The 22,244-nt window shown below is 41.2% G+C and overlaps 1 protein-coding gene across 1 annotated transcript in view; it reads right to left on the bottom strand.

Annotated features, from left to right (window-relative positions):
- Nucleotides 1–22,034, bottom strand: part of hsdl2 (hydroxysteroid dehydrogenase like 2) — a 135,265-nt gene extending 113,231 nt beyond the window's left edge. Inside the window, exon 1 of the mRNA XM_072588091.1 lies at nt 21,682–22,034. Coding sequence (XP_072444192.1) covers nt 21,682–21,698 — 17 coding nt within the window. The 5' untranslated portion in view covers nt 21,699–22,034. The remainder of the gene's footprint in view (nt 1–21,681) is intronic.
- Nucleotides 22,035–22,244: the final 210 nt, after the last annotated feature.

Raw genomic sequence — 22,244 nt, forward strand, 5'->3', positions numbered from 1 at the left:
TCCTAAAATGTGCAGGTTAGGTGGATTAGCCATGGGAAAAGCAGGGTTACAGGAATAGGGTGGGGTGGGGGAGGTTAGGCCTGGGTGGGATGCTGTTCAGACGAGTTGGTGTGGACTCAATGGGCCGAATGGCCTGCTTCCACACTGTAGGGATTCTATGAAATGTAATTATATGGAGAACAAGTAGTCAGTGAGGTTGGATTTGGTGGTATATGTATAAGAATAAAGCACTAACCAGAAAAGTATATACTTGGTCTCTGACTGACAAGCATTTAATCTCTGGTGTTTAACAATCAGGGCTGTCTTACAATGTTGCGGGATATGGCTAAAATTCTGATGGAGTTTCATTCACCTAAAAGTTACATGTGGCATGCACAATATATCATGAACAGTACAGCTTTAACACTGAAGTGAGGGCTGTGTTTTGTGTTGTACTCGGTTAAAATTATTGCACTGGCATTTACAAGAGTGCAATGTTAATTATATAGAGCGTAGCAGACAGGGGGTGTTGGCTTTAGTGCTCATTTATGCAAAAGCTTTAGAAAGCTCTCAGTATCATCACTCACCAACTCAGAAAGTCAGCTTTTTAAAAAGCAGTCTGAGGTCAGCTTAGTGTTTTAAATCAACTTGTGTAGTATGAAATGGGTTAAACATTAGCCCAGCAACCTGCCTAGTCTGCACTTCTCTTTGAAAGATGGAACATGCAGCAATGAAATCAGTCAAACTGAAGTCCTATTCTGAGGATTAGTATTACACTTAACAAAATAACGATGACTGCAGTCTTTGCTTCACTGATTTGGGATGACTAAGTAAACCAGCCAGCCAGGTAGGAAGAGAGAAGCGTACACAGAGGTTACATCAGCCTCACCAGCTCCAGACACCTGAAGACTGACCTTCGAATGGTTACAATTGTAAACAAGCCCAAATTTTAATGTTTTGCAAGTCTCATCACAGGACTGCACAATTCTACCTCATTTTGGCAACTGGAATACTTCACTGTCGAATTCCAACTAGAGATTGAAGTTCTGGTCATGTGGCTTCATGTTACAAAGTACAAAGCTAACTCATTACTCAGAGCATTTATGGTTGGATACGCCAATACACTTGTGATAACACAAAGGGCCCCACAGTTTGGTTTGTTATACACCAGATCAGTCCCTGCTATCTATGAGACTGTCAGATGGAGGAGCAGAATTAGGCCATTCGGTCCATCAATTCTGTTCCACCATTCAATTGCAGTTGCTGTTTCTCAACCCCATTCTGTTGCTTTGATCCCCTTTCTAGTCAAGAAACTATCTCTTAAAAACTTGGCCTCCACAGCCTTCTGCAGCAAAAAGTGCACGATATTCCCAATGTGGTCTGACCAGAGCCCAATAAAGCCTCAGCAATACATCCCTGTTCTTGTATTCTAGCCCTCTCAAAATGAATGCTAACATTTCATTTGCCTGCCTGACTGCCAACTGAACTTGTATATTTACCTTAAGAGGATCCTGAACTCGTACTCTCAAGTCTCTTTGTGCTTCAGATTTCCAAAGCCTTTCACTATTTAGAAAGTAGTTTATACTGTTCTTTTTCTGACCAAGGTGCAAAATCTCACACTTTCCCACATTGTATTCCATTTGCCACTTTTTAAAAAAATCATCTCTTCCTGCCTGTAAAAGTCCTTCTGCAGCCTTCCCACTTCCTCAACATTACCTGTCCCTTCACCTATCCAAACTGAGCAACAACATAAAGATAACAAGAATTGCAGATGCTGGAAATCAAACCTGAAATGTTAACTCTATTTCCTCTCCACAAATGGTGCCTGACTTACAATTGATGTTTTTGCTCAGGCAATCCTCTATCCATGCCAGTACCTTGCCCCTCACACTATGGGCTCTTATCTTATTTAGCAGCCTCCTGTGCAAGGCCTTATGAAAAGCCTTCTCGAAATCCAAACAGATCACAAAGTACTGGCTCTCCTTTGTCATAACTTGCTCATTACCTCCTCAAAGAATTCTAACAGATTTGTCAGGCATGACCTCCCCTCCATGAAGCTGTGTTGACTCAGTCCTATTTTACCATGCATTTCCAGTTAATGTGCAACCGTGTCCTTAACAATAGACTGGAAAATCTTACCAATAACCGAGGTCAGGCTAACCGATCTATAATTTCCCACCTTCTGCCCCCCTCCACCTCCCTACATCTTATACAGGGGTGTTATGAGCTATTTTCTGGGATTCTCCCACTCCAGTAATTCCTAAAAAATCAGCTCCACTGTCTCCTCGACTATCTCCTTCAGAGCCTGGGTTGTAGTTCATCTGGTGCTGGTGATTTATCCACCTCCACACCTTTCAGCTTCTCCAGCATCATCTTAGCGAGGCTAAATTCTCAATTCAACGATACTATTTTCAGATAATGTGTTATTGTAAAGAAAAAAAGCGAATTAAATGGAGAAGGCCTTGAATTAATAGAATCAATGATAAAATCTGTATTATGCTCTAACCATCACTACCCTAAAATAAGTAAAATGCAGATTGCAAAGGCACAATGATTTGTTACTCCAGACGAAGAATGCTGCAACTGGCCAATATCCAACAAGGAGAACAGAGGGATTTCTGTATTTATACAAGAAACACAAAATTAGCATCTAGGTGCAGCAAGTAATTAAAAAGGGAAATGAAATTTTGTATTTTATTTTGAGGGAGTTGGAGTTGAAAAATAGAGAAGGTTTTTTACAAATAGACAAGGGTGTTGGCGAGGCCATACCTAGAATAGAGTTTTGATCCTGGCTTTTAAGAAAGGATATAATGGCATTGAATGCAGTTCAAAAGAGAACCACTGGGCTGATTCTGGGATAAAAGGATTGACTAATCAAGAACAGTTTCAGGCCTTTATTCACTTGAGATTAGAAGAATGAGAGATGATCTTATTGAAACATCTAAGAATTTAAGGGGGCTTGACAGGGTAGATATTGAGAAGATAGCTTTAGAAGTAGGGGATCTCAAACTGAAGGACACAGTTACAGGATAAGAAGGCACACATTTAAAACTGAGATGTGAAGGATTTTCTTCTCTCCTAATTCCAGCATCCTCCCACAGCGTGCCCACATACACGAAAGAGTTGACCAGTGGTTTTGACAAGCAATATTAAATCCCCAGTTTGTTCGGGAATTAAATGAAAACTTGTAGCACACTGCCATAAGTAAAAATTTTGGAGAAAAAATCAAAATGTTTCCCTTTATATTTTCTTTGAATACTTTTGTTTCTCAGTGGTCAAAATACTGGTGATGTACAGAGAATAGACTATATGATTGGAGGCCAGTTGTCATGTGCTGGGACCTCCAGGAATATATTGTATTGGAGTTGACAAGCCTACCCACCAATGCTCCTCATACTTTGACTTTCAAAATTCCACACACCTCTCTGCTTCTCGACTTCGCTCTCTTCAAAACCATTTGCTCAAACAAAATTTTGGTTATCTGCTCAAATATCATCTTACAGAGCTCAGTGACATATTTTGTTTCATAACTGCCCTTGGGATGTTCTGTTCCATTAAAAACAAGCTGTATTAATACCATGATGTTCCAACTACAATTAACCTTGATGTACACATTTGTACGTTCTATACTCCCCTCTGTTTGCATTTTATGTTATAAAAAGCAATGATACTAAGAGAACTCAATGTCCTACATGGTGGCAATCCAACTGCAACTGTCTGCAGCCTCAAACTTTAATCCACCACTTCACTATTGCCCCACTTATGGCCAATACCAAGTACTGGTATGGATAACATGACCGTTAAACTCAGAAATCTCTTGGTTAAAACTGAATGTTCCCTGGACGAATTTAGGCCAAATGACTAAAGAAGTGATCTTTAGAACTAGCACTGCTTTATTTACAAGAAACTTCATTCTTCATCAAATGATTTCTCCTGATATATCAATTGAGGAAGGAATCCATTACTGCCTACATTTTCTCTCCAATTTCTCCAGCCACTGTGCAGTTCTCTGAGGACTGTGCATAGCAGTGGCTGGAGAACATAGAAATGAACACATTGATCAATCAATGTATGCAGACCCTCAGAGTAGCAGCACTGTGCTTGAATGAACTTTTTGTACTGCTCATATAGGGAATGCTCTCCATTTTTTGTCAAGCAGATTTTGCATCCAATAGCTTCCAAAATCTCTCCAGACTTTCAACTGTCCTGATAGAGGTTGACAAAATTGTGAAGGGCATATATAGGGTCGGTAGCAAGAAACATTTCTCCTCATTAGTGGGGTCAGTTATGAAAAGGCATGGATTTAACATAGAGCTAGGAAGTTTTGAAAGGATACAAGTAAAACTTTTTTCACTCAGAGAAGGGGTATCTGGAACTCTAAACAGGTGGTAGAGGTGGGAACGATTACAACGGCTAAGTATTTAGATGAATACTTGAAATGCCAACTCATACGAGGTTACAGACCCAGTGCCAGAAAATGGGATTAGCATAGATAGGTGCTTGATAATCAATGTGGACATGGTGGACCAAAGGGCCTTTACCCATGCTGCTATACTCTATAACTCTGTTGCTGACTTCCCAAATTCTAGCCTCTTGCATATGAACAGTTCTAATTCCTAGAATTTCCTTTTCATTCATGGGATGACAATATTACTGGCTAGGCCCTGCATGTGATGCCCACCCCTAATTACCCAAAGACCAGTAGGAGTCAACCGCAGACCTTTTTACTGAATTCAAATTTCACAGGCTGCCATGACAGGATTCGAACCTGGGTCTCCAGAACATGAAATGGGTCTCTAGATTAACATTCCAGCAATAATACCACTCGACCATGCCTCAGGTGGTAACTGCTGATATTTGTGCAATTCCCTCCTTAAACCCCTCCATATCTTAACCAACTAATTCCTCATTTAAAACAGCACTTAATACCAGCTTTTTCTGGACTAAGCTTGAGCCAATTGCACCAATATCTCTTTTGCAACTTATCAAAATTTGGCTTCATAACATTCCAACGAAGAATATTTGGAAAATTCTAACTACGTTAAAATGTACAATAGGAATGGAAGTTGTTGTTATACTGCAGCAATACAGTAATGTTTCATAGAAGACTGCCAGCATGGGCACTCACTATTCTACACTATCGTATATCCATAGCTTCTGGCAATTACTTAATCATCCTTGCATTTTTGTGGAATAAGTTCTCTGTAAACCTTTGTATTCAGGCCATTGAGCAAACCAGCAAAATGCTGAAAATATTTGAAATGATAATTAATTTGTATAGTCTAACAACTTAATTTTTTTGAAAAACACTTGCAGGAAGAACCCTCAGTGCTCAGCAAATTTATCCAACAAACAGTACAGCCACATAGAAGAGTTTGATTCAAGGTCTATAAGGTACAGTGCTGGGTCTGAAGCATGCAACAGGAGTTGTGCTAACAGCACATTCCGTAGTAATTCAGCAATACCACAAAAAAAACTTGAGCACATGGAATCTAGGCTGACATTCTTTTGAGGTGCCATTGTTCAGGTGGACAGCAAACTAAGGCCCCAGTCTTCCCTCTCAGGTGAACATACAGGGTGTCACACCATCCCTTGAAATAATTGCACTGCTCGTACCTTTAATCAATACTGAATTCCTCAATCAATTTCACTAAAACTGATCTCGTTAATATTACATTACTGTGTATAGGAGTTCACTACGCATAAATTGGCTGTAATGTTTCCTACCTTGCAATAGTGGGGACATTTCAAAAGAATTTGCTTAATTGTACTGTCTTTTGATACACCCAGAGGTGGTGATCCGTTCCTTGCTGTCTTTTCTCTAAGATAATGCTTTGTATTGTGATAGTCAACACTGCATTCAGCATCATCTGGTGTGGTTCAATGAAGAGGAGCTGCTGAGATAATTGGGCTGAAAGGTACATGATCCACTGAATTCACTGTTTTCTGGAGCCTTTTCTCAGCCAGCTGAGCTTACCATTCTGTTCATCTCTTCCAATAACCCTGCAAATTGTCAGCTTCCAGAAGTCGTGACCATCAGCCACTTTCCCAGTTGTCAGTGACAACGTTACCCATGTCGGTTGCCTTGTAGCAAAGGTACAGATGCCCAGGTTGTTGAGACCTAGTGGCCATTCCAACATACGCAAGATCTTTGACAACCATAATGTGTGTGTTGAACATGGCTGAACCAGTTCAGACATTTTTGGTTTAGCAACAAGTGTATTCTGTTGGAATTAGTATACTGTAGGATCTGGTTGGTGACCTTGCCCTTCTAAGAGATGCTGAGGATCCATGTCAGACAGTGAAGATGGAACCTTTCAACCTTTTCTCCTGCCCAGTGTATATTCTCTAGATGTCACCATTCTAGAAGAGTACTTTGTGCTTGCATTCTCAAAGGGCTTTCAGTTTGGTGTTCTCAGTCTGGTCGCTATTGTTCCACACTTGTTTTGTTTGAATATCATAGCTGCAGCTTTTACAATGTGTGGGTTGATTATGGCATCAAGTGACAGTTTGCTGGTGATTGCAAAGTCTGAATATGTGAAGCCATCAATAACTTCCACCATCAGATTGACAATGCTGACAGACAGGAGCACGGCAACACCCTGAACAATCCTTTTGATGCTGATGATCAAACAAAAGGCATGAGGGAGAACAATTTTATGCAATGATTAATAATGATCTGTAACTTGTTGCCCAAAGAAATGGTGGAAGTGGAGATGATCAATGATTTCATCTGAATGGATGGCATCCTTCGATGCCGCGTGGACTCAATTCGTCCAAGAATCATGAGGACATCCAGCCACATATCTGCATTCAACAGGTCCAGTTTATCTTATGGTGATTCACAGCTTGACACGATAATCAGGCAAAATCTGCCAGATAACAATGAGAAAACATTGCTAACTGGAAAAGGTCTTCTGCTGATTCATAAATTCTTTGAAATTAAATATTTCAAATTAAATTACCATGAACTCTTCCAAACTCGAGAGAAAATCAACCCAGCCTGTGTAATCAACACTCAGAAGACAATTCCAGGTTTCAGCCAAGGAAACCTTCTCTGAACTAGCTCCAATATATTTAAATGCTCCCCTAAATATGACAACCAAAACCATGCACAGAATTCTTACTATTTCCTTGAGCAATTGAAGCACAGCATCCTTATTTTCATGTTTGATCCCCCTCACAATAAAGAAAACATGATGATAGTTTTCTTAACTTTCCAGTTTAACAGGACATGTTTCTATTTCTATTTACTTTGCGTGAACTATATGTGAATTGCATACACAAAACAAGGGCAATGCATTTAATTAACACACATTTATCTGTTTAATCATAGAGTGTTAAGTATAGTTAACATACACTACTGCAATGTTCATCAGTGACATTGTAAAAGCTCCAGAGTGTGGTGCTGGAAAAGCACAGCAGGTCAGGCAGCATCTGAGGAGCAGGACAGTCAACGGTTCAGGGAAAAGCCCTTCATCAGGAAAAGTGATGAAGGGCTTTTGCCCGAACCATTGACTCTCCTGCTCCTTGGATGCTGCCTGACCTGCTGTGCTTTTCCAGCACCACACTCTTGACTCTGATCTTCAGCAGCTGCAGTCCTCACTTTTGCCGACATTGTTAAAACTGCCCTGATTAAATAGGGTGCTGAATTTATCTCAGTTGATGGTCAATGTCAATGCAAAGCCTGTTAGATTACTTCGTTGTTAGGGTGAGATGAAGCAGTGGGACAGGGCTCTTTTGCTTATCCATTCATGCGGTGTGACCACTGCAGGCAAGACCAGAGTTTGTTGCTCAGTCCTAATAGCCATTGACAAGGTGGTAGTGAGCTGCCCTCTTGAACTGCTACCGTCCTTGGGATCTAATAACACCCTCAGAGTTGTGAGGAAGGGAGCTCCAGAATTCTGACTCAGCACGGTGTGAGACTTGAAGGGAATTTTCATAGCAATGTGCCCATGATGATGCCCTTGCCTTTTTAGGTGGGAGGGGATTGAAAGTTAGAAGATGCTGTCAAATGAAGCTTAGGAAGTTGCATTATGCATCTGCATTGAAGCACAGGTAAAGACAGCAATAACACCATGCTGACTAACTGACTCAATCAATCTGTTCCTGCAAATTTGTCATGTCCACATTCCTTCCTTTTCTCCCATAATCCTTGATTTCCCTACTGATCGAGAATTTATCTTTAACAAAATTGAGAAATTGTCCACTGACCCAAAGGTCAGCTCTGCTTTCTTTCCATACATGCAGCCTGACCTGCTGAGTTTTTCCTGCAATTTCTGTTTTTGTTTCTGATTGCCAGCATCCACAGTCCTTTTGTTTTTTTTTGTTTCGTGTCGGTTGGTGTTTGTTGATTGGAACCGACATGGTGAGCTGAAGGGCCTGATTCTACGCTGTATGACTCCATGACCAAAGAAAAAAATTGTCATCTGCCTTAAATTAGCACCTGTTTATTCTGAAATTAAGCTCTTTGGTCTCTCATGAGAGGAAACATTCTTTCAGCATTTACCCTGTCAAGCTCTTTACAAATCCTATATATTTCAATTAGAATTACCTCTCATTCTTTTAAAATCCAGTGAGTAGTGTTATAACCTGTTTAACCTTTGATCATAAGACAATCCCTCTATATCTGGATTATTCTAGTAAACCCTCTCTGATCTGCCTCCAATGAAATGATAGCTTTCCTAGCACAGAGGAACCTCAATTATCCGAACGAAATGGGCAGGCACTATTTCATTCAGATAACTGATTATTTGGTTAATCAATTCAATGCCTCTCCTCTGGGGCTCGGGAGTTTTCTGTTAAGTCTGCTCCCTGTTCAGGAGAAGAGGCAGCAGCACACTGCGCGCGAGGTGCTACACCCTGGTTGCCACTCAAATCCCGTCTGCCCCATGCCCGCCCCCAATCCCGTCCAACACCTCCCTCCACCCACGCCCCAACACCGCCCTCCACCGCCAACCCCCCCAAGCCTGTCCAGCACCACCCCCATCCCCCATCCACCATCTGAACCCCACGTGTACCCCCCCCGCCCCCTGCTGCTCCAACTCCTATGTGCCCCTGGCCACCCGCCTCCTTCCCCTCCCCAGACTGGACACCAACAGTAAAACTGCTGCTACCTTTCTGGGGTAAGTGTCCAAATAGCACACGCACGCGCACGCACACACTCATGCACACACAACTTTTTAACTGCAACTTTTTGACAAATTCCACCTCAGCCCTGTATGAGACAATGTTACAGAGAATATCTGGGGAAGGGGGTTTAGGGTTCATCCCTATGTAGAACTCCAGGGAAAGTGTTGGGAGAGGAAGAGAGGGCGGGAGGTCAGTCATTTGGAGACGGTGCCTGGGGTCCCGGGGTCCCATCCATGTCCGGGACTGTTCTCAGCAGAGATCATTTTTAATCAGTGTAAACAAAAGATGTGAGCTCTTTCATGTAATGATTCTATCGGGACCTCGAGATCTCCTTCAGTTAATCCGATATTCGGATAATTGATATTCAGATAGTCGAGGTTCCTCTGTCCTCCATACATGGTCTCACCCTAATGTAATAACCCAACCCCCTAGAAATAAGGGCCAACATTCCATTAACCTTGCTGCAACTCTGTGTTAGCTTTCTGCATTTTATGTACCAGTATCCCCAAAACCCATTTGTGTTGCATCTTTCCGCAGTTTCTTTATATTTAAATAATACTGTATTTTGTTCTCCCTTCCAAAATGCACAACTTCTTGCTTTCCCATATTATACTCTATTTGCCAATGTTTTGTCCATTTCCTTAAACTATAAATATCTCTTTGTTTGTAATGCTCTCACAAATTGCTTTGCCACCTAAATTAGTGTCATCTGCAAATCTGGCAACAGCACCTTCACTTTCTTCCTCCAAGTCATTAATATTTCTTGTAAACAGTTGCATGATGAGTGGGGATGCATGTTTGAATTTAGCATCTAAGTGAGGGAAGTTCATGAATATGGAATTGGGCTGGTTTATTTTGGATTGCTGCATTTTTTGTTTCTACACCACCCTCTTTGTTTCCCAGTCTGGTGCAGTAGATTTCTCACAGATTGAAATAAATCTAGCAGCTATTTTGTTTTTAAATAGACTGAAAATGTTCTATTATTTAAAACAAAAAGAAAAAATTGAGCTAAGAAACATGAAAGTCAACAGTGTACTGCTAGTTGACTCATGTTTCAAGTATGCACAGTAATCAATAGGTTGAATACTCAGACACACCCTGCACCAGTTGTGATGACAAAACTACTTCAGGTGAAGGAAGAACTTTTAGCCCATTTAATCTTCCAGACACAAGGCAGGAAGTTCTCCTGCTCTTTAAAAAGTACCACAGGATCTTAAACAATCATGGTCTCATTTTAACATCACATCTAAATATGGCACCCCCTAACAACACTACTTCCTCAACACTGCACTGAGGTGGAAGACTGAATTAAGTGCAGACGTTTCTGGACACTTAAGTTGGCAGATTCTGACTCAGAGTTAAAATTGAAACTAAAAAATTTCTTTCTCCGAGTTCTAGAAATCCATTTACTAACGAACTACACATAACATTGTTGTGAAGATGATCTTGCTTCTTTCTTTTTAAGTCAATGGCCATCTGTCTTGCTGCCTTTCGAACTCTGACCCTCAACCTTTAGGTGACCTTTATCCTGCTCAGTGTTCAATTTACACCTCTGAAAAGTATTCAGAAATGTTCCACAATATCAGGAACAGACAATCAGGTGTGCATACTTGTAGTTTTTGGTCTTGCCAAGGTTATATTTCCCTCTATATTAGGACATAACTTTCAAGCTAGAGGCAGGCTTTGAAATTGTTTTTAGATCCTAAATTTGGGATGCTCTGTAATGTGGTTCCTGTGCTCACTTGGGGTTAGACTGCAATCCTCCATGATCCAATGACATTGCATATCGAAAAGCAGGGACTTGGTGCCAGGTACACCATGCTTTGCAACAACCTCAATGTGGAGAATTTTGTCCTGCCATTGGATATTTTAGACAGACTCAGAGAGTCTGATCCTGTGAAATTGTGATATTTGAGGAGAATGGCGTTAAGTGCCTTCAGCATGAGTGAGAATGGTGCAAAGCCAATGCTATCCACCCTTCCAAAACTGACTTCACTTACAGCTTTTGCAATCATTTATACAAATTGTTATGACACAGGCATAGCATGCCAAACCAAATCAGACTCTTGATCAGTGGAATTGCAACACAGTGAAGTTAAAACATTCAATGACCCTCAAAATTCCTCAGCAAAGCCTTTACAAATAACTGATTTTGTACATCTAGGTTATAGCCTTAACAAAAACTAACAATTTATTCAGACCGTAACTTCAAAAGAACACAGATAAATGAAAAGGCAAACTAATTTAGTAACTCGAATCTAAGCCCAAGTTTATTTGACCATACGCTTCCATTCTCACACTGACAAACAGATTGAAGGGATAAATTAAGAAAACTAAAAAAAAACAATTTGCTAGTTTGATAACAGTTTCAACAAAAAAAACCAGGTCTTCATAAAATCCTTAGAATTTGGGTTGTAATACGGGCACTTTGGATTATGTATCTTGCTTGAATTCCAAAGTCACCAGTCAATGCAAACAGCTTCTGCAGACCTCTGGAGACTTTTACTCATTTCTTACAGATGGGGATTCTTTTTTCAGAACTTTTAATGTATCAATAACTGGATAGTAACTAGATAAAGCAAAACCAAACGTCAGCCCAATCTGGAAGCTTCCCAAAATAAAAAACTATCTCCCACACAAAAAAAAGGTCAGATATTTCATTATTCGTTTTCTCTTTTTTCCCCAAACTTTCATGCAGTTCACTGGCCAGCCAGCACCAGTCCTACCTCAATTGACCAATTTAACACCCAAATAGCTACCAGTCTCTGAGCGTAGCAACATATCAGTGTCAGATCATATACAGTGTCCTCAGAGTTATAATTAACCTGCATTATATTTCCAGGCCAGTTCCCAACAGCAAACATTTGTATTTTGTTGTTTCCTCCTTTCTTAAAAAAAACAAGCTGCTGTTCGAAGCTCAATTCACAACTTCAATTCACAGTTCCAAATCAAAACTGCAAAAAAATTGTGATAGTCATAACAAAATTGAGACATGGCCGAACGTCACATGTTAACAGCCTGTAAACCTTTTTTTTGCTGAATAATCATCCGTAAGATGTAGGAACAGAAGTAGGTCATTCAGTCCTTTGAGTCTGCTCTGCCATTCAATGAGATCATGGCTGATCTGGTGATCCTGGACTCCATTTTTCTCTTAAGCCTTGACTCTCTTACTGATCAAAAATCTGTCTCAGCACTGAATACACTTAATAACCCAGCCTCGACAGCCTGCTTCGTTAAATATTTCCATAGATTCACTACCCTCAAAAGAAGAAATTCCTCCTTATCTCTGTCCGAAACGGGCAACCTCTGACTTTTACATAATGCCATCTGATCTGAGATTCTCCCACAATGGGAAACTAACTCTTTGCTTCTATCTTGATAAAGTTCCATAAGAATACTTTAAGTTTTAATGAAGTCATCTCTCACTGTTTTCAAACTCCAATTATATTAGACTCAAATTACATATCTTCTCCTGATAAGACAATCCCCTCACACATCAGCCTATTGGACCTTTTCTGGACTGCATCCAATGTCAGCCCATCTTTCCCAATAAAGGATCCAAAGCTATCCACAGTATTCCAGCTGTATTCTGACAAATACGTGGTATAGATTTAGCAAGACTTCGCTAATTTTATACTCCATTCCCTCTTTAATAAAGGCCAACAGTCAATTTGCTTTCCCTCTTGCTGAACTGGGATACGAGCTTTATGTTATTTATACATGGGGCCTGTCACATCCCCTTTTCAGTAGCTTTCTGCAGTCTTTCTCCATTTAAGTAATATTCAGCTCCTGCCAAATTTATAAACTTCACATTTTCTCACATTATATTCCATCTGAAAAATGTGTTGCTGGAAAAGCGCAGCAGGTCAGGCAGCATCCAAGGAGCAGGAGAATCGACGTTTCGGGCATAAGCCCTTCTTCATTCCTGAAGAAGGGCTTATGCCCGAAACGTCGATTCTCTTGCTCCTTGGATGCTGCCTGACCTGCTGCGCTTTTCCAGCAACACATTTTTCAGCTCTGATCTCCTGCATCTGCAGTCCTCACTTTCTCCTATTATATTCCATCTGCCAAGTTTTTGACCAGTCACTTAATTTGCCGATATCCCACTGCTGATGGCAGGCCAGGAACCTGGGCTCTTGCCAGTGGCAGTGTCTGGAGTGGTACTCCTGGCAGTGTTATGCCTGGAGCCTGGACTCTTGGCAGTGATGGTGCCAAGAACGGTGACTCCTGGCAGCAGTAAACACGAAGCCTGGTCTCCTGGTGGTGGCAGTGAGGCAGCAGCGAAAGCAGAGTTGGGTCTCCAGGAGTATTAAGGTTGCTGTTGCTATTCCCACATCAGGACTCTTTGAGGACCGGAACTCCTTGCAGAAGCCTGGAAACCATGCTTCAGACCCCAATTTGAACAGGAGATGAAGTCTTATTTAAGTAATTTCTTTCTATCCTCGCAGTAACTCAAAATGGCGCCTGATTCTGGTGACAATATACTTTTCACTGTATCTTGGAGAGATATGATTAGATTAAATTAGATTTGATTAGATTAGATTACTGACAGCGAGGAAACAAGCCCTTCGGCCCAACAAGTCCACACCGACCCTCCGAAGAGCAACCCATCCAGATCCATTCCCCTACATTTACCCCTTCACCTAACACTATGGGCAATTTAGCATGGCCAATTCACCTAACCTGCACATTTTTGGACTGTGGGAGGAAACCAGAGCACCCGGAAGAAACCCACTCAGACACAAGGAGAATGTGCAAACTCCACACAGACAGTTGCCTGAGGTGGGATTTGAACCCAGGTCTCTAATTCATTCAATATTCTGTGGCATCCTTACCACTTGCCTTCCCACTTATTTTTGTCATCTACAAACGTGGCAACAGCACATTCACTTTCTTCACTCAAGTCGCTAATGATACACTGCAAAATAATAATGGGCCCAGCACAGATTTCTGTGGCACTCCACTAGTTCCAGGTTGCCATTCTGAAAATGCCCTCCAGTTATCACAACCCTCTGTCTTCTATTAGTTCACCAATCTGCTTTCCATGCTAAATTTACAACTTCCAACAACATGAGCTTCTTCCTTATTGAGTAGCCTAATGTGCAGTTTCAGTCCCATTAGCTGCCTAGAACTTTTTTCTAGTGGGAGTTGTTAGGTTTTTCTCCTCTCCTCCTTTTGCTCCTTCATTATTTAGTATTTTTGGAATGCCATTGTCATCTTCAACTGTAGGGACCAATGGAAAGTACTTATTCAACTCCACTGCCATTTCCCTGTTCCATTTTTATTTCCCCATTCTCATTCTCTATGGGTCGACTTTAATGTTTGCCTCTTTTCCTTTTGATACACTTAAACTCTTGCTGGCTATCTTGATATCACATGTAAGTTTATCCTCAAAGTGCACCTTCACCCTCCTTTTCTCTTTGGTCATCTTTTGCTGGTTTTTAAAACTTTCCCAATTTTCTGCACTCCCACAAATCTTTGCTGTAATATTTGATTTTTCTTTCAATTTGTTGATATCCTTAACATCCCTGGTTAACCATGGATAGTTTAGTTCAACCTTGGAATCCCTTTAGAGTCACAGAGATGTACAGCACGGAAGTAGACCCTTCGGTCCAACTCGCCCATGCTGACCAGGTGTCCCAACCAATCAGTGACACCTCTCAGCACTTGCCCCATATCCCTCCAAACCCTTCCTATTTATGTACCCATCCAGATGCCTTTTAAATGCTTTACTTGTACTAGTCTCTGCCACTTCCTCTGGCAGCCCATTCCACACACGCACCACCTTCTGCGTGAAAACGTTACCCCTTAGGTCTCTTTTATATCTTTCCCCTCTCACCCTAAACCTATGCCCTCTTGTTCTGAATTCCCCGACCCCAGGGAAAAGACGTTGTCTATTTACCCTATCCATGCCCCTCATGATTTTGTAAACCTCTATGAGGTCACCTCTCAGCCTCCAACGCTCCAGGGAAAACAGCCTCAGCCTATCCAACCTCTCCCTACAGCTCAAATCCTCCAACCCTGGCAACATCCTTGTAAATCTTTTCTGAATGCTCAAGTTTCACAACATCCTTCCAATAGGAAGCAGACCAGAATTGCGTGCAATATTCCAAAAGTGGCCGAACCAATGTCCTGTACAGTACAATATCACCTCCCAACTCCTGTACTCAATACTCTGACCAATAAAGGAAAGCCTTCATCACTATCCTATCTATCTGCGAATCCACTTTCAAGGAACTATGAACCTGCACTCCAAGGTCTCTTTGTTCAGGAACACTCCCCAGGACATTACCATTAAGTGTCTAAGTCCTGCTAAGGTTTACATTCCCAAATGCAGCACCTCACATTGATCTGAATTAAACTCCATCTGCCACTTCTCAGCCCATTGGCCCATCTGATCAAGATCCCATTGTAATCGAAGGTAACCTTCTTCGCTGTCCACTGCACCTCCAATTTTGGTGTCATCTGCAAACTTATGAACTATACCTCTTAAGCTTACATCCAAATCATTTATATAAATGACAAAAAGTAGTGGACCCAGCACCAATCCTTGTGACCACTCCACTGGTCAGAGGCTTCCAATCTGAAAAACAACCCTCCACCACAACCCTATTCCACCTTTGAGCCAGTTCTGTATCGAAGTGGCTAGTTCTCCTTGTATTCCATGACACCTAAGCTTGCAAATCAGTCTCCCATGGGAAACCTTGTCAAATACCTTACTGAAGTCCATATACATCATGTCCACCGCTCTGCCCTAATCAATCGGAAATAAGGCAGGGCAGGTGACTGAGGTGTCAGTGAGGGAGCATTTTGGGGCCAGTGACCATAAGTCTATTCATTTTTAAATAATGATGGAAAAGGATAGACCAGATCTAAAAGTAGAAGTTCTAAATTGGAGAAAGGCCAATTTTGACGGTATTAGGCAAGAACTTCCAAAAGCTGATTGGAGGCAGATGTTCGCAGGTAAAGGGATGGCTGGAAAATGGGAAGCCTTCAGAAATGAGATCACAAGAATCCAGAGAAAGTATATTCCTGTCAGCGTGAAAGGAAAGGCTGGTAGTAAAGGGAATGTTGGATGACTAAAGAAATTGAGGGTTTGGTTAAGAAAATAAAGGAAGCATATGTCAGGTAAACAGGATAGATCGAGTGAATTCTTGGAAGAGTATAAAGAAAGTAGGAGTATACGTAAGAGGGAAATCAGGAGGGCAAAACGGAGACATGAGATAGCTTTGGCAAATAGAATTAAGGAGAATCCAAAGGGTTTTTACAAATATATTAAGGACAAAAGGGTAACCAGGGAGAGAATAGGGCCCCGCAAAGAGCAGCAAGGCAGCCTTTGTGTGGAGCCACAGAAAATGGGGGAGATACTAAATGAAGATTTTGCATCAGTATTTACTGTGGAAAAGGATATGGAAGATATAGACTGTCGGGAAATAGACGGTGACATCTTGCAAACTGTCCAGATTACAGAGGAGGAAGTGCTGGATGTCTTGAAAAGGGTAAAGGTGGATGAATCCCCATAACCTGATCAGGTGTACCCGAGAACTCAGGGGGAAGCTAGAGAAGTGATTGCTGGGCCTCTTGCTGAGATATTTGTATCATCGATAGTCACAGGTGAGGTGCCAGAAGACTGGAGGTTGGCAAATGTGATGCCACAGTTTAAGATCGGTGGTAAAGACAAGCCAGGGAACTATAGACCAGTGAGCCTGACCTCGGTGGTGGGCAAGTTGTTGGAGGGAATCCTGAGGGACAGGATGCACATGTATTTGGAAAGGCAAGGACTGATTCAGGATAGTCAACATGGCTTTGTGTTTGGGAAATCATGTCTCACAAACTTGATTGAGTTTTTTGATGAAGTAACAAAGAAGATTGATGAGGGTAGAGCAGTAGATGTGATCTATATGGACTTCAGTAAGGTAATCGACAAGGTTCCCCATGGGAGACTGATTAGCGAGGTTAGATCTCATGGAATACAGGGAGAACTAGCCATTTGGAACTGGCTCAAAGGTAGAAGACAAAGGGTGGTGGTGGAGGGTTGTTTTTCAGACTGGAGGCCTGTGACCACTGGAGTGCCACAAGGATCGGTGCTGGGTCCTCTACTTTTTGTCATTTACATAAATGATTTGGATGTGAGCATAAGAGGTACAGTTAGTAAGTTTGCAGATGACACCAAAATTGGAGTTATAGTGGACAGCAAAGAGGATTACCTCAGATTACAACAGGATCTGGACCAGATGAGCCAATGGGCTGAGAAGTGGCAGATGGAGTTTAATTCAGATAAATGCGAGATGCTGCATTTTGGGAAAGCAAATCTTAGCAGGACTTATACACTTAATGGTGGGGTCCTAGGGAGTGTTGCTCAACAAAGAGACCTTGGAGTGCAGGTTCATAGCTCCTTGAAAGTGGAGTCACAGGTAGATAGGATAGTGAAGAAGGCGTTTGGTATGCTTTCCTTTATTGGTCAGAGTATTGAGTACAGGAGTTGGGAAGTCATGTTGCAGCTGTACAGGACATTGGTTAGGCCACTCTTGGAATATTGCGTGCACTTCTGGTCTCCTTCCTATCGGAAAGGTGTTGTGAAACTTGAAAGGGTTCAGAAAAGATTTACAAGGATGTTGCCAGGGTTGGAGGATCTCAGCTACGGGGAGAGGCTGAACAGTCCGGGGCTGTTTTCCCTGGAGCGTTGGAGGCTGAGGGGTGACCTTATAGAGGTTTACAAAATTATGAGGGGCATGGATAGGGTAAATACGCAAAGTCTTTTCCCTGGGGTCAGGGAGTCCAGAATAGGTTTAGGGTGAGAGGGGAAAGATATAAAAGAGGCCTAAGGGGCAACTTTTTCACACAGAGGGTGGTACGTGTATGGAATGAGCTGCCAGAGGATGTGGTGAAGGCTAGTACAATTGCAACATTTAAGAGGCATTTGGATGAGTAAATGAATAGGAAGGGTTTGGAGGGATATGGGCCGGGTGCTGGCAGGTAGGACTAGATTGTGTTGGGATATCTGGTCGGCATGGACGGGTTGGACCAAAGGGTCTGTTTCCATGCTGTACATCTCTATGACTCTAATCCTCTTTGTTACTTCTTCAAAAAACTCAATCAAGTTTGTGAGACATGGTTGCCCACACACAAAGCCATGATGACTATCCCTAATCAGTCCTTGCCTTTCCAAATACATGTACACCCTGTCCCTCAGGATTCCCTCCAACAACTTGCCCACCACCGACGTCAGGCTCACTGGTCTGTCGTTCCCTGGCTTGTCCTTACCACCTTTATTAAACAGTGGCACCACTTTAGCCAACGTCCAGTCTTTCGGCACCTCACCTGTGATATCAATGATACAGTCTTGAACAATACATGCTGATACTATGGTGTCAACGTCTAATTTTGAAATCATCCTGTTTTCAAATCTCAAGGTGCCTTTGTTCAGTTTTTGAAATTTTTGGAAGTATTTTCAGACATTTGTAACCCAGAATTTAACTTGTTTAAAAAGGTGAGCAGCAACAACTATACTGTCTTGAGGAGTTAATTAGCCATTGTTCACCTGCACAGGACCAAAGGTATTTCTCTTGAGAAGGACAATTGGCTTTACAGTATGATGTGCATCGCTCCCTTTTATATATGGCACAAGGTGAGGAACCAGATTTCAATGAAGTACCACAGTGTGATTGAGATTTAACCTGCATTGTTGATACAATTCTGCAGTACACACTAGCCATTGAACCAACTGAGTTAACCTATACCTACATTCATTGTTAAACATTGATAATTTTATTTTTGTGTGCATTTGCAGAGCTCCAAACCATCACTTGTGAAATACAGAATGTGAAGGCAAAGAGGCTACATGAATATTGCACAACGCTACTGTGACAAGACCAAATACCACTGTTGATTGACAATCCCGAATCGATTCGTGAGCTATATCTACATAGTCATTTAAATATTTATCGCTTTTACCCTGATGATAAATATAATGTTTATTTTGAGGCAACACCCTTTCCTGCTTTCTCCAAATTATGTGTAACATAATGGTGTCTGAACATTGAAGGAAGGGTATTTGCTCAAAAGTCTGGAGAGATGTTTCCTTATATCATCAGATTTCTTTTATTTGAATGTGAAATTTAATTCTAAGAATATCCTAAATGTAATAGTCTTTTTCATTTAAAGCAATCATTTTTTCAAAAGATTTGGACTGGAATAACTGAGTTAACTTTAGTTACCCAGGATCTGGTTCTTAATGTTTGATAAAGGACTGCAGTGTTGACGCTTAAACCTAGGCCAACCTCCGAGAGTGGAACAGGTCAATAGAAATGGCAGCTCCTTCTTCCATCACTGAGAAATATCTTTGTTGTGAGTCATTACCTATTTTCTTAAATATCTACCATTATTTTTCAACTGTGTTTGCTGCTAAAGTCCCTCTTCAGTCCACTCAGCTGGCTCTCCCTTCATTCTTTTTTCATTATTACTTAACACAGTTGATCAAAATTTCTCCCTCTCAATCAGAATGCTAAATTCTACCCTGTCATGGTAATTGTTTCCTTGGGGATCTTTTACTTGGAGACCATTTATTGAAATTGCATCATTACACATCACCAGATCTGAAAGAGCCTGGTCCCTGGTTGGATTCACAACATATTGTTCTAGCAAACTGTCCTGAGTACACTCTGAATTCTTCCTCATGGCTACTTTTGCCCATCTGACTTGTCCAAACTACATGAAGATTAAAGTCAGAAATCACACAACACAAGGTTATAGTCCAACCTTGAAAACACAAGCTTTCGGAGCACTGGTCCTTTGTCAAATGAGGGGAGCAGCACTCTGAAAGCTTATGATTTCAAGTAAATCTATTGGACTATAACCTGGTGTCATGTGACTTCTGACTTTGTCCACCTCAGTCCAACACTAATACCTCCACAACAAGATTAAAGTCACCCATGATTAACATACTGCCTTTTTTACATGCCCTGATTATCTCCTAACTTATTCTTTTTCCTGCCATATCATTACTGTTAGGGAACCTACTATTGTCTTCTTCCCCTTTTTGTTTCTTACCTCCACCAAAATGGATTCTCCATCTTCCAACCCAAGATCATTTCTTGTTATTGTACTTACTCCAACGCATACTAACAATGCTACCACACTACTTTGTCTTTATTGTCCCTCCTTTCAAAAAGCCACATACCCTGGAATATTTAGTTTCCAGCTTTGGTCTCCTTGTAACCAAGTCTCAGTGACGGCTACAAGATCACACCTATTAATCTGTATTTATGTTATCAAAGTGACAGCAGAATTAAAAACTCATAATCAACAGCAATGGACAGTGAACGCAGAAAATTGGAGCTGATCGCATTCATTCCAAACAAAGATTCCTGAATCTTAGCAATGTCCATAGCTCAGGGACATCAAGAGGGCAAATACAACACAACCTGACCCCAACACCAACCTGTTCTGTGATCAGCTAATTGAACAAGCGTCCTCATCCAGGCTAAAACTCAGACCTGGAATTTGCACAGCTTGAAAACCTCAGCTATTCAATGTTGTAATCAGCTAAGATTTCAGGGAATTCCCTATTCTCCCTGTCCTCCTCAACCCAGAGCAAATTGCACAGAATCAGTGACTTTTGATGCAAATATGGTCCATTTGCCAACATTCTACCAGACAAAGGAGTGACATTACTTTTTTTTAGAAACTTAACAGATCTGGCAGCATCTGTGGAGAGAAACAGATTTAATGTTTCAAGTCCAATATGATTGTACCTCTTCTGTTCAGAAGTGTGATATCAGACTGAAATGTTCATTCTGATCCCCTCTCATCAGATGTTGACAAACCTGAGCTTCAAATTTTCAGTATCTGCAGTATTTTACCTTTACTAACATTTTCTAATCTTGCAACTGAAGTGTGTTTTGGAGTTCAGTGCTTTTGACTGCTCTGGCCAATTCAAAGAGCTGAAATTAGAAAGCCAGCAAGCTCTAACTTCATTCCTGATGAAGAGCTTGTGCTCGAAACATCAATTCTCCTGCTCCTCAGATGCTGCCTGACCTACTGTGCTTTTCCAGCACGACACACTTCAATTCTAATTTCAGTGTTAATTTAAAGGAACTGTTCATAGCCTTTTAGAATATAACTATACATTATAAATAAGGATTTACAAATAATTCTCCTTTTCACATTCACATGACATATCCTTTGTAATGACCAGTGTGTGCAACAAATCACTCCAACAAACCATTTATACTCCTGTTCTTAGTTTCCTTGAAGGAAATTAATGAAGGTTGTACCAACCCCACCGAATCACATGCTACTTTAAAACAAAACAGGCCTCACTATTTTACAGACTATGCATCTACTAAGATTTGGAACTATAAATTTGTATTGTTTTCGGTGTTACTATCGCTCCTCTAAAAAAAGTACTTCGAATTGAAGGAGAAAGGCCATAAACAGAACTAAATCGTGAAGACAATAAATATTTCACTTAAGAGCGATCAACAAAGTTCAGTCTGGCCATTATGCCTGCTTTCTTTCCGTGTTTTGGACATTTATAAACTGTACACATATTTGCAAGTATCAACTTACCCTGTGTTTTGCAACATCTTCAGAACAACACTGTAGTGGTCAAGTACAGAAAATGGCCTGAGTCATAAACCGACGTTCGGTTGAACAAGGGGGAGGGAGTCATAAGGACTAATCAATGAAACTCAGTGAAAACCCCACTTTGGTTGTGCCCTTTGCTCCACATTTTTCGGCAAGCATATCGTTCAGCATAACTCCACCTCAACGTCAAAATGCGTTAGATTAGGTCATAGCAACCATCTGAAGTGTTTGATAAATGTTACAGATAAATCTAAATTTATTGCATGAAATCAGGGTTTTTTAAAAAATTTCCGCTAACACGCCACTGTCGTTTATTTGAGGAAATTCCAAGTTAACGTTCCATGTCGAATGTTGCTTCAATTTTGGACCCGTTGATTGGTCGAGTGAAATGTCAATCAGCAGGCTTTGCTACATTTCCGCCTGGAAGCACCCCACGCGAGAACAGGGAGTTATGGAAGGGTGGCATATGAGGAATATACTTCAATTCCTTGGGGGGGGGGAAAACTTGTTCATGTCTTCTTTCAGTTATCCCAGCGATTTTAATT

The sequence above is a fragment of the Chiloscyllium punctatum genome, chromosome 2 (genome assembly GCF_047496795.1).
Source record: "Chiloscyllium punctatum isolate Juve2018m chromosome 2, sChiPun1.3, whole genome shotgun sequence".
Taxonomy (NCBI): Eukaryota; Metazoa; Chordata; class Chondrichthyes; order Orectolobiformes; family Hemiscylliidae; genus Chiloscyllium; species Chiloscyllium punctatum.